This window comes from Pristiophorus japonicus, chromosome 7 (genome assembly GCF_044704955.1).
Source record: "Pristiophorus japonicus isolate sPriJap1 chromosome 7, sPriJap1.hap1, whole genome shotgun sequence".
In the NCBI taxonomy this organism is placed as follows: Eukaryota; Metazoa; Chordata; class Chondrichthyes; family Pristiophoridae; genus Pristiophorus; species Pristiophorus japonicus.
In genome coordinates this window covers 160752411-160766062 of record NC_091983.1, presented here as the reverse complement: position 1 = coordinate 160766062, position 13652 = coordinate 160752411, and the positions used below count along the sequence as shown (strand labels likewise).

The 13652-nt window shown below is 44.8% G+C and overlaps 1 protein-coding gene across 4 annotated transcripts in view; it reads right to left on the bottom strand.

Moving 5' to 3' along the window:
- The window catches only part of map3k5 (mitogen-activated protein kinase kinase kinase 5), a 301679-nt gene that overhangs the window by 87718 nt on the left and 200309 nt on the right, over window positions 1-13652 (bottom strand). For all 4 annotated transcript variants that reach the window (XM_070885461.1, XM_070885460.1, XM_070885463.1 and 1 more), the window contains exons 16-18: window positions 12121-12248; window positions 10011-10147; window positions 3759-3864 (exon numbers count right to left, since the gene is read on the bottom strand). In XM_070885461.1, coding sequence (XP_070741562.1) covers window positions 3759-3864; window positions 10011-10147; window positions 12121-12248 — 371 coding nt within the window. The remainder of the gene's footprint in view (window positions 1-3758; window positions 3865-10010; window positions 10148-12120; window positions 12249-13652) is intronic.

The window sequence follows — 13652 nt, the reverse complement described above, 5'->3', positions numbered from 1 at the left end:
GGTTCACTCGGTTAATTCTGGAGATGAGGGGGTTGACTTATGAGGATAGGTTGAGTAGGTTGGGCCTATACACATTGAGAGGTGATCTTATTGAAACTTATAAGATAATGAGGGGGCTCGACAAGGTGGATGCAGAGAGGATATTTCCAGTCATGGGGGAAACTAAAACTAGGGGATGTAGTCTCAGAATAAGGGGCCATCCATTTAAAACTGAGATGAGGAGGAATTTCTTCTCTCAGACGGTTGTAAATCTATGGAATTCTCTGCCCCACAGAGCTGTGGAGGCTGGGTCATTGAATATATTTAAGGTGGAGATAGATAGATTTTTGAACGATAAGGGAGTCAAGGGTTATGGGGAGCGGGCAGGGAAGTGGAGCTGAGGCTAAGATCAGATCAGCCATGATCTTATTGAATGGCAGAGCAGGCACGAGGGGCCAAATGGCCTACTCCTGCTCCTATTTCTTATGTTCTTAGTGACTTTCAGACCACTAGGAAGAACTGTCCCTGTGGCAGCTGTTGTCTGGAAGTCTGTCTCCAGGAAATGATTTTGTTATATGACAGCCTTACTTGTGAAGCAGAGGCATCAAACAAAGGACTCTTCTGACATACCCCAGGGAGTACTGCCTGGGTCAATAATTGCAGCTTTTAGGGTACGGGCAGGTACAGACAGAATGGCTGAAATGTAGCTGCTTCTGCTTTTCTTGTCCCCTCAAAAACTGCTCTTCTTCCTCCAAATCTAAAAGCACTGTGGGAACTCTGAAAGGAATCCTGCTGTTTCTCCCCATCTTAACATGTTTGTTCTACCACAGCTTTTAGGGCCCAAGTTTCGGCCTCAGTTGCTCCTGATTTTGTGGAGCAACTGGTGTAGAACGGAGTATTTTAGAAATTCAAATTCTCGGCATTTAGTTTGCTCCAGTTCTAGTCAGTTAGAACAGTTTCACTTTGGAACAGAATTTTTTTTTCAAAAGGGGGCGTGTCCGGTCACTTACGCCTGTTTTCAAAGTTTCGGCAGTGAAAACTTACTCCAAACTAACTTAGAATGGAGTAAGTGAAGATTTTTGTACGCTCGAAAAAACCTTGTCTACACTTTAGAAAATCAGGCGTAGGTTACAAATCAGGCGTAGGGAATGGGGGGGGGGGGGGTTTAAAGGGAAGTTTACAAACATTAAACACTTCAGTTTTACAAATAAAGAGCCATCATCAATAATAAATGATAAAAACATCAATAAATCAACCAATAAATCAATCAAAAAAATTAATAAGAAATAATTATTTTTTTTAAAAATCAATAAGTAAAACATTTTCTACTTATCGACTGCAGCACCAGGAGCCCTCCAACAGCGTGCTGGGATGCGTTCCCCCCCCCAGTGTGTCTCTATCTCTGTGTCTGTCTGTGTATCTCTCACTCTCGATCGGTCAGTGTCTGTGTTTCTGACAGCGAGGGGAGGGGAATAGAGGGAGGGCGGGTGGAGGGGTGGGAGGGCGGGAGGAGGAGTAGGGGAAGGGGGGAGGAGGAGGAGAAGCGGAAGGGGGGGAGGTGGAGAAGGGGAAGGGGGGAGGTGGAGAAGGGGAAGGGGGGTGGAGGAGAAGGGGAAGGGGGGTGGAGGAGAAGGGGAAGGGAGAGGAGGAGGAGAAGGGGAAGGGGGGGAGGAGGAGAAAGGGGGAGAAGGGGAAAGGGGGGGAGGGGAGAAGGGGAAAGGGGGGAGAAGAGAAGGGGAAAGGGGGGGAGGGGAGAAGGGGAAGGGGGAGGGGAGAAGGGGGAGGGGGAAGGGGGAGGGGAGAAGGGGGGGAGGGGAGAAGGGGAAGGGGGGAGGAGGAGAAGGGGAAGGGGGGGAGGAGGAGAAGGGGAAGGGGGGGAGGAGGAGAAGGGGAAGGGGGGAGGAGGAGAAGGGGTGGGAGGAGGAGAAGGGGAAGGGGGGACGTGGAGAAGGGGAAGGGGGGGGAGGAGGAGAAGGGGAAGGTGGTGGGGAAGGGGGTGGGGAAGGGGGGAGGAGGAGAAGGGGAAGGGGGAGGAGGAGAAGGGGAAAGGGGGGAGAAGGGGAAATGGGGGAGAAGGGGAAAGGGGGGAGAAGGGGAAAGGGGGGAGAAGGGGAAAGGGGGGAGAAGGGGAAAGGCGGGAGAAGGGGAAAGGGGGAGAAGGGGAAAGGGGGGAGAAGGGGAAAGGGGGGAGAAGGGGAAAGGGGGGAGAAGGGGAAAGGGGGGAGAAGGGGAAAGGGGGGAGAAGGGGAAAGGGGGGAGAAGGGGAAAGGGGAAAGGGAAGGGGAGAAGGGGAGGGGAGAAGGGGGGGAGGGGAGAAGGGGGGGGAGGGGAGAAGGGGGGGGAGGGGAGAAGGGGGGAGGGGAGAAGGGGAAGGGGGGAGGAGGAGAAGGGGAAGGGGTGGGAGGAGGAGAAGGGGAAGGGGGGGAGGTGGAGAAGGAGAAGGGGGGGAGGAGGAGAAGGGGAAGGGGGAGGGGAAGGAGGAGAAGGGGAAAGGGGGGAGAAGGGGAAAGGGGGAGGGGAGAAGGAAGAAGAAGGGGAAGGGGGAGGGAGGCTAAATGGGCCGGGCTCGGCCGGGGCCAAGACTTCGGGTCGGGGGGAGCGCGGGTCGTGGTCGCGGGGGGGGAGGAGGGTGGTCCGGGTAGGTTGGGGGGGGGAAAGGGAGGAAGCGCGGGTCGGGTCGGGTGGGGGGGGAAAGAGTGCGGGTCGGGTCCAGTCCGGGGGCTCGGGTCCGGTCCAGGGGCGGGGGGGGGGGTGGGAAAGTCGAGTCGAGTCGGGTCGGGAGGAAGCAGGAGCTGGGCGTGGGAAGCAGCCTTATGCACGCAGCCCCAGTGAGGCCATTCAGCCAGGGCTAGGGGCTGCGTGCTTCGGGCCCCTCCCACACAGTTTTGGGCGCCTGGAGCTACTACACATGCGTGCCCACTGTAGCGCGCATGTGCAGAGGTCCCGGCACTGTTTTCAGCGCAGGGACCTGGCTCCGCCCCCAACAGCTCGTGCTGCGCCGCGCCCAATTCCAGAGGACCAGCAGAGAGCCGGAGAATCTGTAAGTTTTTTTTAGGCGCACTTTGTGGCGCGAAAAACGGGCGTCCAGGTCGGGGCTGCGCCGTTCTAGACGCGACCTGAAACTTGGGCCCTTAGAGTTTAAGCGGTTGGCATTTTCTGTTATGTCTGTATATTGAATGAAATAATGCAACAGAAATAGTTCAGTCAACATTGTATTTGACAGGATAAATGTAGCCCACATTATTCAACAAGTTTCTGCCATTGTTGCGGTCTTCAACTTGAGCCATCCTCAGATTTGGAAAGGCTCATACTGGAGGATTTATACGGCTCCAGAGTCCTGCCTTATTACATTTGTGACTCCCAAGCAAAAAGGTGGAACTGTATAAACTGCCAACTCACATTGAGATATTAAAGATACGAACTGAAGTCAACACCAGGACTATAGTATTCCAGCAAAGTATTAAAATCACTCTAAATAGTAACATTTCACAATGCAGCTGCAGTGTGCTTTTTTGTGAACACAGGCAGGATGCTGATGAGGTAAAATGCGAGTGATAGCATCTCAATTCTGTGGTATAAACCTACATTTAAAAAAAAACAGCATTTCACCTTTAACAACAGTTTCTAAATGAGTGTTTCACTTGCCCACTCCCTCAGCTGCTCTGGTTTTGACTCTTTTTTTGAAACAAATATGTACGACATTTCTTGATAACTACATCAGTCATGCTACAAGAAAACAACATAACCATGAATGTTTCGTGACCATGAATGCTTCATACCTGTGAATGTTTCAGCGCACGGATTGATTCCTGCAAGTCTTTTTGAGGTACCAAAATCTGAAATTTTCAAGATTCCACTGTAGGTGTTTATCAGCACATTGTCGCCCTGGGGAAATAATTAGTTCTTTAGTTTAAAATGGAAATAAACAAAACCATAAAATTCTAAACTAATTTCTGTTAGCAGTACAGTGAACTTCTGGTGTAAAAATCATATGACAATCATCAAAAAATCCTCACCTGAATTTGTGGCAAAGAGTCATTAGTTGCTTGGATTACCAAGTAACATTCGCCTACATATTCATTTTCCCTTTGGATTTTAAATTTTAGTAAGTCATAATTTCTTCAAATATCATTTTCATAAACAAGAAAGACATATCAAAGCTTGTGAAGAGTGGACTGGATGGCAAGTATTCAGCAAAGTATAGATGATGGGGAAAATAAAGACAGAAAGAAAACTACACAGGCAGAGAGAGCGCAGGCAATAGAGAGAGGGAATTCTTTTTTCTGCATCTGTGCATGGGCCACCGGTGATTTAAATGGAGGAAAATAGGCCATGTTCCTTTACAGGTATACGCTCCGACCTTCCCCATTTTCTGGTATTTTCTGCCAGCAGGTAATCCCAGTGAACCTGGAGAAAGAACGAGGAAAATCTCCCCAAATATCTCTCCGTGTCCAACCTCCCACTCCGAAGTAACAGCAGGTGGAGATGAGCCCCACCTATTATATATGGTCTACACCTGGGGGCAGGGGGAAGCAGAAGTGTATTTTCTAATTTGGTTCATTTAAAAAGGAAAAAGTTAGAAACAAGCTAGAAATGACCAGTAATGGTATTATCTTATCAATTTTTGACTTGTTTAAATAAACAGGTTAATGGTTTAATTAAAATTGTGAAGTAAGGGATTTGATACGAGCTGTTTAAGAATTTGTAGATCACGGACAGGAATATCTACCCTTTTGTTAGCAAATTAGGCTGTAGAGCTTTCTTAAAAAAGATTTTAAATTTCATTTAAAAGAAAGATATTTTCTCCTAAATACAGACATATGTTTTGAACTTGGGTAATGTGAGCTTAAAGTTAGATGAGGCCAATGCTAAACTCACTACCTGGGGAATTAACGTCATAGAAAATTAAGAGAAAGCAGCTTGTTGGAAACGAAGGATGGCCCTGGGGATTAACCAAGGAACTACTGAAGAGAATCAGAGTGCAAATGCAGCCAGACTGATGGGACGAAAGGCTCACATTTCTGAAGCTGGTATGGGTCCAAAGTTGAAGGAATTTGGCCAGCTCCTACCAATTTTCCAATGGAAAAACAGAGTCCGTAGTACAAACTGCTCTTCTACACTTAGACAAAGAAAGGAGATATGGAATATATAAGTCACACAATCAGATTTCCAATCAGGCACCATTTCTTTTGCCACCACTCTAAATAATATGAATTGGTGCCTAAAAACACTCATCAAATTGCTACTGATTCTTCAATTTACAATAAACTGTGGCACTATGACTTGGAATAAATACATTTAAAAAATTTGACCACCTAATTTTTATTGACAGGAACAAAATACAAAAATATTAACTTTTAAGGTTGCAATTTTTTTTACTGGGAGGGTCTCTACTCAGGATTGTGTCTTTAAAACAGGAAGGGTCTTAGAATATTCTTAGCATGTTACACAGATGCTGGAGTATTTGTTCTCATTAGATACAAAATGGAAATTGTTCCATTTTCCAAGAATGTCATCCATTACCTTGTGGAGTATGAAGCAATTAAAAAGCTTGTATTTAGCACATCTGTTGTAGATTGGAGGAGTTTGATGGACTAATTTGGCAACAGAGCCAGTGGTAGAATTTTAAAAACAAGTTGGCAGGAAAGAAGCATTTCCTGCCCCCCTGCCAGGGCTGACATGCAAACTGGTTGAGGAGACTGTTCCTATTTCCCTGCAGCTTTAACCCATTTCTCAGTCAGAACTTGGAAAGACTCACTGCTACACCCGTCACTCGAAGAGACACGAGTGGATGGAAGCCAGCATTACCTTTGTTGTGCGAGTGGAAGTGGAGGGAGTTGTAACTTTTGGTGATAGTATGAAATGGGCAATATTGGATCGACCGCCCCTTATACATCTCTCCATCGAAGTCGGCCGAGGATTATTACGGGCAGCCGATCTGATATCGCCCATTTTACTCGGCAAAAGTTAAAATTAACCCGTGAGTGAGCTTGGGCCTGGAAAGTAGAAAACTTTTTCCATTTTGTATACTCCAGTTCATAATTTCATTTTCAAAGCCCCGGCAAATGTAATTTTATATCTATTATCTTTAATGGATGGAGAATCAAGGCCAGCTTCTGGTCGTATTTGCGATAGGCGCTCCTGGCAGGCTAAGCTCTTGCGGTGAAGACAAAAATCAGGACCTCAGTATCTGCATCAATCATGTGTGGATAAAAGTATACAGAATCAGACACATAATCTGCAAAGCTTTCTGTCATAGGAACATGGGAACTGGAGTCGGCCATTCAGCCCTTTGGGCCTGCTCCACCATTTAATTAGATCGTGAGATCATTGCTGATCTGTACCTCAGCTACATTTACCCGCCTTAGCTCCATGTCCCTGGATACCCTTATCTAATAGAAATCTATCTCTCGCTGTCTTGAAAGCTCCAATTGACCCAGCATCCACAGCCTTCTGGGGAAAAGAGAGCTGCAGATTTCTACTATCCTTTGTGTTTCCTTATTTTCTCCTAAATTGCCACGCTCAAATTTTAAGATTATGACCCCCTCACCAGAGGAACCTATGCAGGGAGACAGAGGGAAGTAGAATGGGAGCAGAAGCAAAAGATAGAAAGAAGAAAAGTAAAAGTGGAGGGCAGAGAAAGCCCAAGGCAAAAATCAAAAAGGGCCACATTACAGCAAAAGTCTAAAGCGGCAAAGAGTGTTAAAAAGACAAGCCTGAAGGCTCTATGCCTCAATGCGAGGAGTATTCGTAATAAGGTAGACAAATTAACTGCACAGGCAGCAATTAATGAATATGATATAATTGGCATCACGGAGACATGGCTCCGGGGTGACCAAGGCTGCAAACTCAACATCCAGGGGTATTCAACATTCAGGCAGGATAGACAGAAAGGAAAAGGAGGTGGGGTAGTGTTGCTGGTTAAAGAGGAAATTAACGCAATAGTAAGGAAGGACATTAGCTTGGATGATGTGGAGTCTGTATGGGTGGAGCTGCAGAATACCAAAGGACAGAAAACGCTAGTGGGAGTTGTGTACAGACCACCAAACGGTAGTAGTGAGGTTGGGGACAGCATCAAACAAGAAATTAGGGATGCGTGCAATTAAGGTACAGCAGTTATCATGGGTGACTTTAATCTACATTTGGATTGGGCTAACCAAACTGGCAGCAATACGGTGGAGGAGGATTTCCTGGAGTGTATTAGGAATGATTTTCTAGACCAATATGTTGAGGAACCAACTAGAGGGCTGGCCATCCTAGACTGGATGATGTGTAATGAAAAAGGACTAATTAGCAATCTTGTTGTGTGAGGCCCCTTGGGGAAGAGTGACCAGAATATGGTAGAATTCTTTTTTAAGATGGAGAGTGACACAGTTAATTCAGATACTAGGGTCCTGAACTTAAGGAAAGGTAACCTCAATGGTATGAGACGTAAATTGGCTAGAATAGACTGGCAAATGATACTTAAAGGGTTGGTGCTGGATAGGCAATGGCAAACATTTAACGATCACATGGATAAACTTCAACAATTGTACATCCCTGTCCAGAGTAAAAATAAAACGGGGAAGGTGGCTCAACCGTGGCTAACAAGAGAAATTAAGGATAGCGTTAAATCCAAGGAAGAGACATATAAATTGGCCAGAAAAAGCAGCAAACCTGAGGACTGGGATGAATTTAGAATTCAGCAGAGGAGGACAAAGGGTTGAGTAAGGAGGGGATAAATAGAATATGAGAGGAAGCTTACTGAGAACATAAAAACTGACTGCAAAAGCTTCTATAGATATGTGAAGAGAAAAAGATTAGTGAAGACAAATGTAGGTCCCTTGCAGTCAGATTCAGGTGAATTTATAATGGGGAACAAAGAAATTGCAGACCAGTTGAACAAATACTTTGGTTCTGTCTTCACGAAGAAAGACACAAATAACCTTCCAGAAATACTCGGGGACCGAGGGTCTAGTGAGAAGGAGGAGCTGAAGGAAATCCTTATTAGTCAGGAAAGTGTGTGAGGGAAATTGATGGGATTGAAGGCCGATAAATCCCGGAGCCTGATAGTCTGCATCCCAAAGTACTTAAGGAAGTGGCCATAGAAATAGTGGATGCATTGGTGATCATTTTCCAACTGTATATCGACTCTGGATCAGTTCCTATGGACTGGAGGGTAGCTAATGTAACACCACTTTTTAAAAAAGGAGGGAGAGAGAAAACGGGTAATTATAGACCGGCTAGACTGACATCAGTAGTGGGGAAAATGTTGGAATCAATTATTAAAGATGAAATAGCAGTGAATTTGGAAAGCAGTGACAGGATCGGTCCAAGTCAGCATGGATTTATGAAAGGGAAATCATGCTTGACAAATCTTCTGGAATTTTTTGAGGATGTAACGAGTAGAGTGGACAAGGGAGAACCAGTGGATGTGGTGTATTTGGACTTTCAAAAGGCTTTTGACAAGGTCCCACACAAGAGATTGGTGTGCAAAATTAAAGCACATGGTATTGGGGGTAATGTACTGACGTGGATAGAGAACTGGTTGGCAGATAGGAAGCAGAGAGTCAGGATAAACGGGTCCTTTTCAGAATGGCAGGCAGTGACTAGTGGAGTGCCGCAGGGCTCAGTGCTGGGACCCCAGCTATTTACAATATACATTAATGATTTAGATGAAGGAATTGAGTGTAATATCTCCAAGTTTGCAGATGACACTAAGCTGGATGGCGGTGTGAGCTGTGAGGAGGAAGCCAAGAGGCTGCAGGGTGACTTGGACAGGTTAGGTGAGTGGTCAAATGCATGGCAGATACAGTATAATGTGGATAAATGTGAGGTTATCCACTTTGGGGGCAAAAACACGAAGGCAGAATATTATCTGAATGGCGGCAGATTAGGAAAAGGGGAGGTGCAACGAGACCTGGGTGTCATGGTACATCAGTCATTGAAAGTTGGCATGCAGGTACAGCAGGCGGTGAAGAAGGCAAATGATATGTTGGCCTTCATAGCTAGAGGATTTGAGTATAAGAGCAGGGAGGTCTTACTACAGTTGTACAGAGCCTTAGTGAGGCCTCACCTGGAATATTGTATTGAGTTTTGGTCTCCTAATCTGAGGAAGGACGTTCTTGCTATTGAGGGAGTGCAGCAAAGGTTCACCAGACTGATTCCTGGGATGGCAGGACTGACATATGAGGAGAGATTGGATCGACTGGGCCTGTATTCACTGGAGTTTAGAAGGATATGAGGGGATCTCATAGAAACATATAAAATTCTGACGGGACTGGACAGGTTAGATGGAGGAAGAATGTTCCCGATGTTGGGGAAGTCCAGAACCAGAGGACACAGTCCAAGGATAACGGGTAAGCCATTTAGGACTGAGATGAGGAGAAACTTCTTCACTCAGAGAGTTGTTAACTTGTGGAATTCCCTACCGCAGAGAGTTGTTGATGCCAGTTCGTTGGATGTATTCAAGAGGGAGTTAGGTATGGCCTTTACGGCTAAAGGGATCAAGGGGTACAGAGAGAAAGCAGGAAAGGGGTACTGAGGTGAATGATCAGCCATGATCTTATTGAATGGTGGTGCAGGTTCGAAGGGCCGAATGGCCTACTCCTGCACCTATTTTCTATGTTTCTATGTCTCCCTGTATCTACCAGAGTGAATCCTTTTAACATTTTACTCTTCTGTCTCTACTCTTCTCCAAAGAATGTGCCTCAACAGCCTCAGAGATACACTCCCTACTCCACCACCATAAACGTTTCCACTTCCCCCATCATGGAATCTTTGAGTGAGAATGCCTCTTGTATTGTAGGCTTCTGCCGAGTGAGAACATTTCTGTGACTCTCCAAACTAATGTCACATAGAAACTTTAATAATCTGGGCTACATTCAATCCCAGAAGTGAATGAGATTGTGCTAACCAACTATACCCACCTGTCCCTCTCCCAATTAAGAAAAAAACTGCACCATCATGCGGAATAATTCTACACTCAAAACTGAAAACAATGCAAATATTTAGGATGAAAATTTTGTTATTGCTGTTTTGTCATATCGTACCTTTATATCTCGATGTGCTATTTGATTGTCATGAAGGTATTTCAATCCTTCCAGGATCTGTTTAGTATAAAATCCAATGGTCTGTTCATTATCCTTCAAGGGCCCCCATTTTGATCGTAAGAGAGCAGAAAGGCTGCCTATATCAAAAGAACACATCAGTAAAAATGACCACTTATATTGGAGAAACCGCGGAAAAAATGGCGTAAAGATTGCTTACGCTTTCCTCAAAGGTTTCAGTAAATTTTCAGCTGAAGCTATAACGGAAGATCAGGAGAACGCCAGTGGAAATTAATGGCGCACATTTCAATTCTTCCAGATTATGCACCAAATATGATGTGCTCAATTTTCGCCACCATTCTGCGCCATTTTTTTGGCATCCATTGTTTTTGTTGGAGCAAACTAAAATCTGCAAGTTTCGCCAAAGTTTCTGCGCCATCGTAAACTACTTCCGGATGATTTTTTTAGTTCCCGATTTTTTGACATCACTGGGGGTGCCGTCTGCTGGCAGTGCCATTTCTGGCCATTTAAACGGGTTTGGCTGACTAGGATTTTTTCAAAAACGGCGCAGTGCACCGTTCTGAAAAACTTTACGTGAACTTAAGAAAATTGCCACAGAAGATCAAGTTCCATGGCCTGGGATAGCAGCAGCAGAGTGGAGGGGGCGGTGAGGGGTGAGAGCCTTTTGGCCCAGGATGGAGTGGCACCGGCGGCAGGAGGCATTTCGACCTGAGATAAGAGCGGCACCGGGGAGGCGGGGGACCTTCGGCACCAGGGCTAGACAATTGCTTATGTCTTGCTGCATCTTGTCGGCTTCACTTTGCAGCCTCAGCCCTTCAGTGTCCCTCGTCACCCTGGAAACCTCAGTTGTTGGGCACAGACCTTAAGCTCCACCCACAGAGCTTAAGGACAATCTGCGCCGCTCCAAAATTAAAGTTTATTCCGGCGAAACTTGTAACTTGTTTTTTTGGCGTAGTCGGCCATTTAAAAAAAAAAATCAGACATAACTCTACAACTACGCCAAAAATCGGCAATGTGGAAAATTGGCCCGCTAAGTCTGGCACTCTACAAGGATCAGAAAAGCTATTTTCTGTAAGCTTCAGCCAGTAATTCAAACTAAAGACATTGATGCAAATAAAGAGAAAGAAATGCATTTACATATACTGCCTTGTCACATCAAGATGTTCCAAAATGCTTCACAACCATTTAAATATTTTTGAAGTGTGGTCACTCTTGTTTTGTTGGCAAGCATAGCAGCCAGTTTGCACACAGCAAGGCCCAATAAATAGCTGAATGCCCAGTTAATCTATATTTTTGTAGCGCTACTTGATGGAAGAATGTTGGGCAGGACTCAGAGAAGACCCTGCTCTTCTTCGTATAATGCCAATGAATTCTCAAGTTTATCAGAGTGGGAAGGCAGGGCCCATCAATAGTACAGCACTTGCTCATTGTTGCACTGATGTCAACCTTGATTACATAACCTCTCTGACAAAAGGGCATCTACCTGAAACGTTAACTCTGTTTCTCTCTCCACAGATGATGCTGAGTATTTCCAGCATTTTCTGTTTTTATTTCCGATTTCTAGCATCTGCAGTATTTTGCTTTTGTTTTACATACTCAAGTCCTGGAGTGGGAACCCACAAGCTTCTGACTCAGAGGCATGATTTCCACCAATTGAGCCTAGCTGACAGAACCATATTAACCAGAATTCATTGTTGATTTCTAAATGGATACAAACAATAACCATTTGAACTTCACCTGTCTATGGGGAAAACTTTATTTGTGAGAAAACTCGAGCCAAATACATAGCAACCTGAAGGACATATATGTGAGCGGTCACAAAGGTTTGCAACATAGTTGTCTCAAGTCCAAATAGGAGCCACTTCCTGTCAGAAAAGTACTGTAAGATTATTTCTTAAACTATGTGTTAAAATGTTACATATAAATTAACCTTTTATGCTTCATCCACCTCAGAACGACTTTAACTTAAATTAATTCAATTTAATAATTCATGTTCCTTTGTGCACATGCAAAATGTTCCTAAAACTCAGAATGACTATAGTGATCTGGGGTTCAGAACACTCCATTTTAACAGGAATATAAACAAACATACCTCCAGGAACTTGCTCCATAAAGATCTTGATGAAACCATTTTCACTAATAGAGCCCAGGTACTGCACAATGTTCTTGTGCTTGAGGTGCTTATGAAGAGCAATTTCTTCATGGAGGGGTTGCGAATATCTGCAAACATTTTGACAGAAACACAGCGGGTCAGTCACATAGTAGCAGTACCATAAATAAACATTTTCTCACCTCTTTTGTAAGTTTAAAAAAGATTGGGGTAGAATAATCTATATGTAGAAACAGAGCCCAAGTAGCTCAGGAATTATTTTCAGTTTAAAAAAAAAAGCACCTTTTCATTGGTGAATTTTGATTCCATGTTTTTAAGTCGGTTGTCTCATCAGGGAGTTGTAAATTTATCTTTGAGGCATGAAGCCTTTGGTGAGAATACCACAGTAGAAGGATTATCTCAACTTTGTGATCTTAGTATTGTCAGCATAGCAACTTTGCTCAAAATGTTATTTAGTTGGTCAAGTTTTAGCGAGGAAATGCTTGTTTTAGGGACTTACCAAATCTGCTTGGCCATCAATACAGTGTTGATCAGATCTTTAGACAATTCTTCATCTATCACTCTGTGCTACCACTGAGTCAAGGTATCAGCACTCTCACCTCAGCACCAGGAAGTCGTGGATTCAAGTCCCACTCCAGCGTCTTGAGCACATAATCTAGGCTGACACTTCCAGTGCAATACTGAGGGAGTGCTGCACTGTTCGAGGTGCCGTCTTTCGATGAGACATAAAACCATGGCCTGTATGCCCTGATGTAAAAAATCCCATGGGACTTTAAAAAAAAAAGAGCAGGGAGTCCTCGGCAATATTTATTCCTCAATCAACACCATAAAAACAGATTATCTGGTCAGTATCTCTCTGCTGTTTGTGGGACCTATTTGTTTGAAATTTCAGAAGTACTTAATTGGCAGCTAAGTGCTTTGAGACATCCTGATGTTGTGAAAGGCTCTATACAGATAAGTTCCTTTCTTTCTTTCCAAACTGGATTCAGTACCATCACTGGAAAGCCGGCAGCATTGGTGATAAAATTATTGTTAGCATCCCAGGCCAGCCACAACATAGCTAGATGTACAGTTTAGCTCACTTTGCAACAATGGGGTATATTTTTGTCTTCAGTGTCTGGGTGGAATGCAGCACAGAAAGAAAAACTGGGTGTGGCGGGCGGGCGGGCTGCTCCAGCATAATGGAGTCTGCCTGATTTAATTTTCATTTAAACTAGCAGAAAGAAAACCGGGTGGGCTCTGTTAGAGTTCCGTGACCCTCCCTCCCAATTGTCCGTTTGGTACCGTGCCAAATCAACGCTTTACACCCTGGCACTGAAGATCTGAAAATCCACCCCAATGTGCATCAGACCCATCCTCAGAAGGGTATTCCTTTCTGCTCCAGTAGGATTTTTTTCCGTTTCTGAATGCATACCATCCTGCAGCCCAGGTGATTGGAAAATTAGAGCCAATTAGGGGCACTTTTTGCTATGGGCCTACGAGTAGGAGGCACTGGCAAAACTCAGTTCATGCAT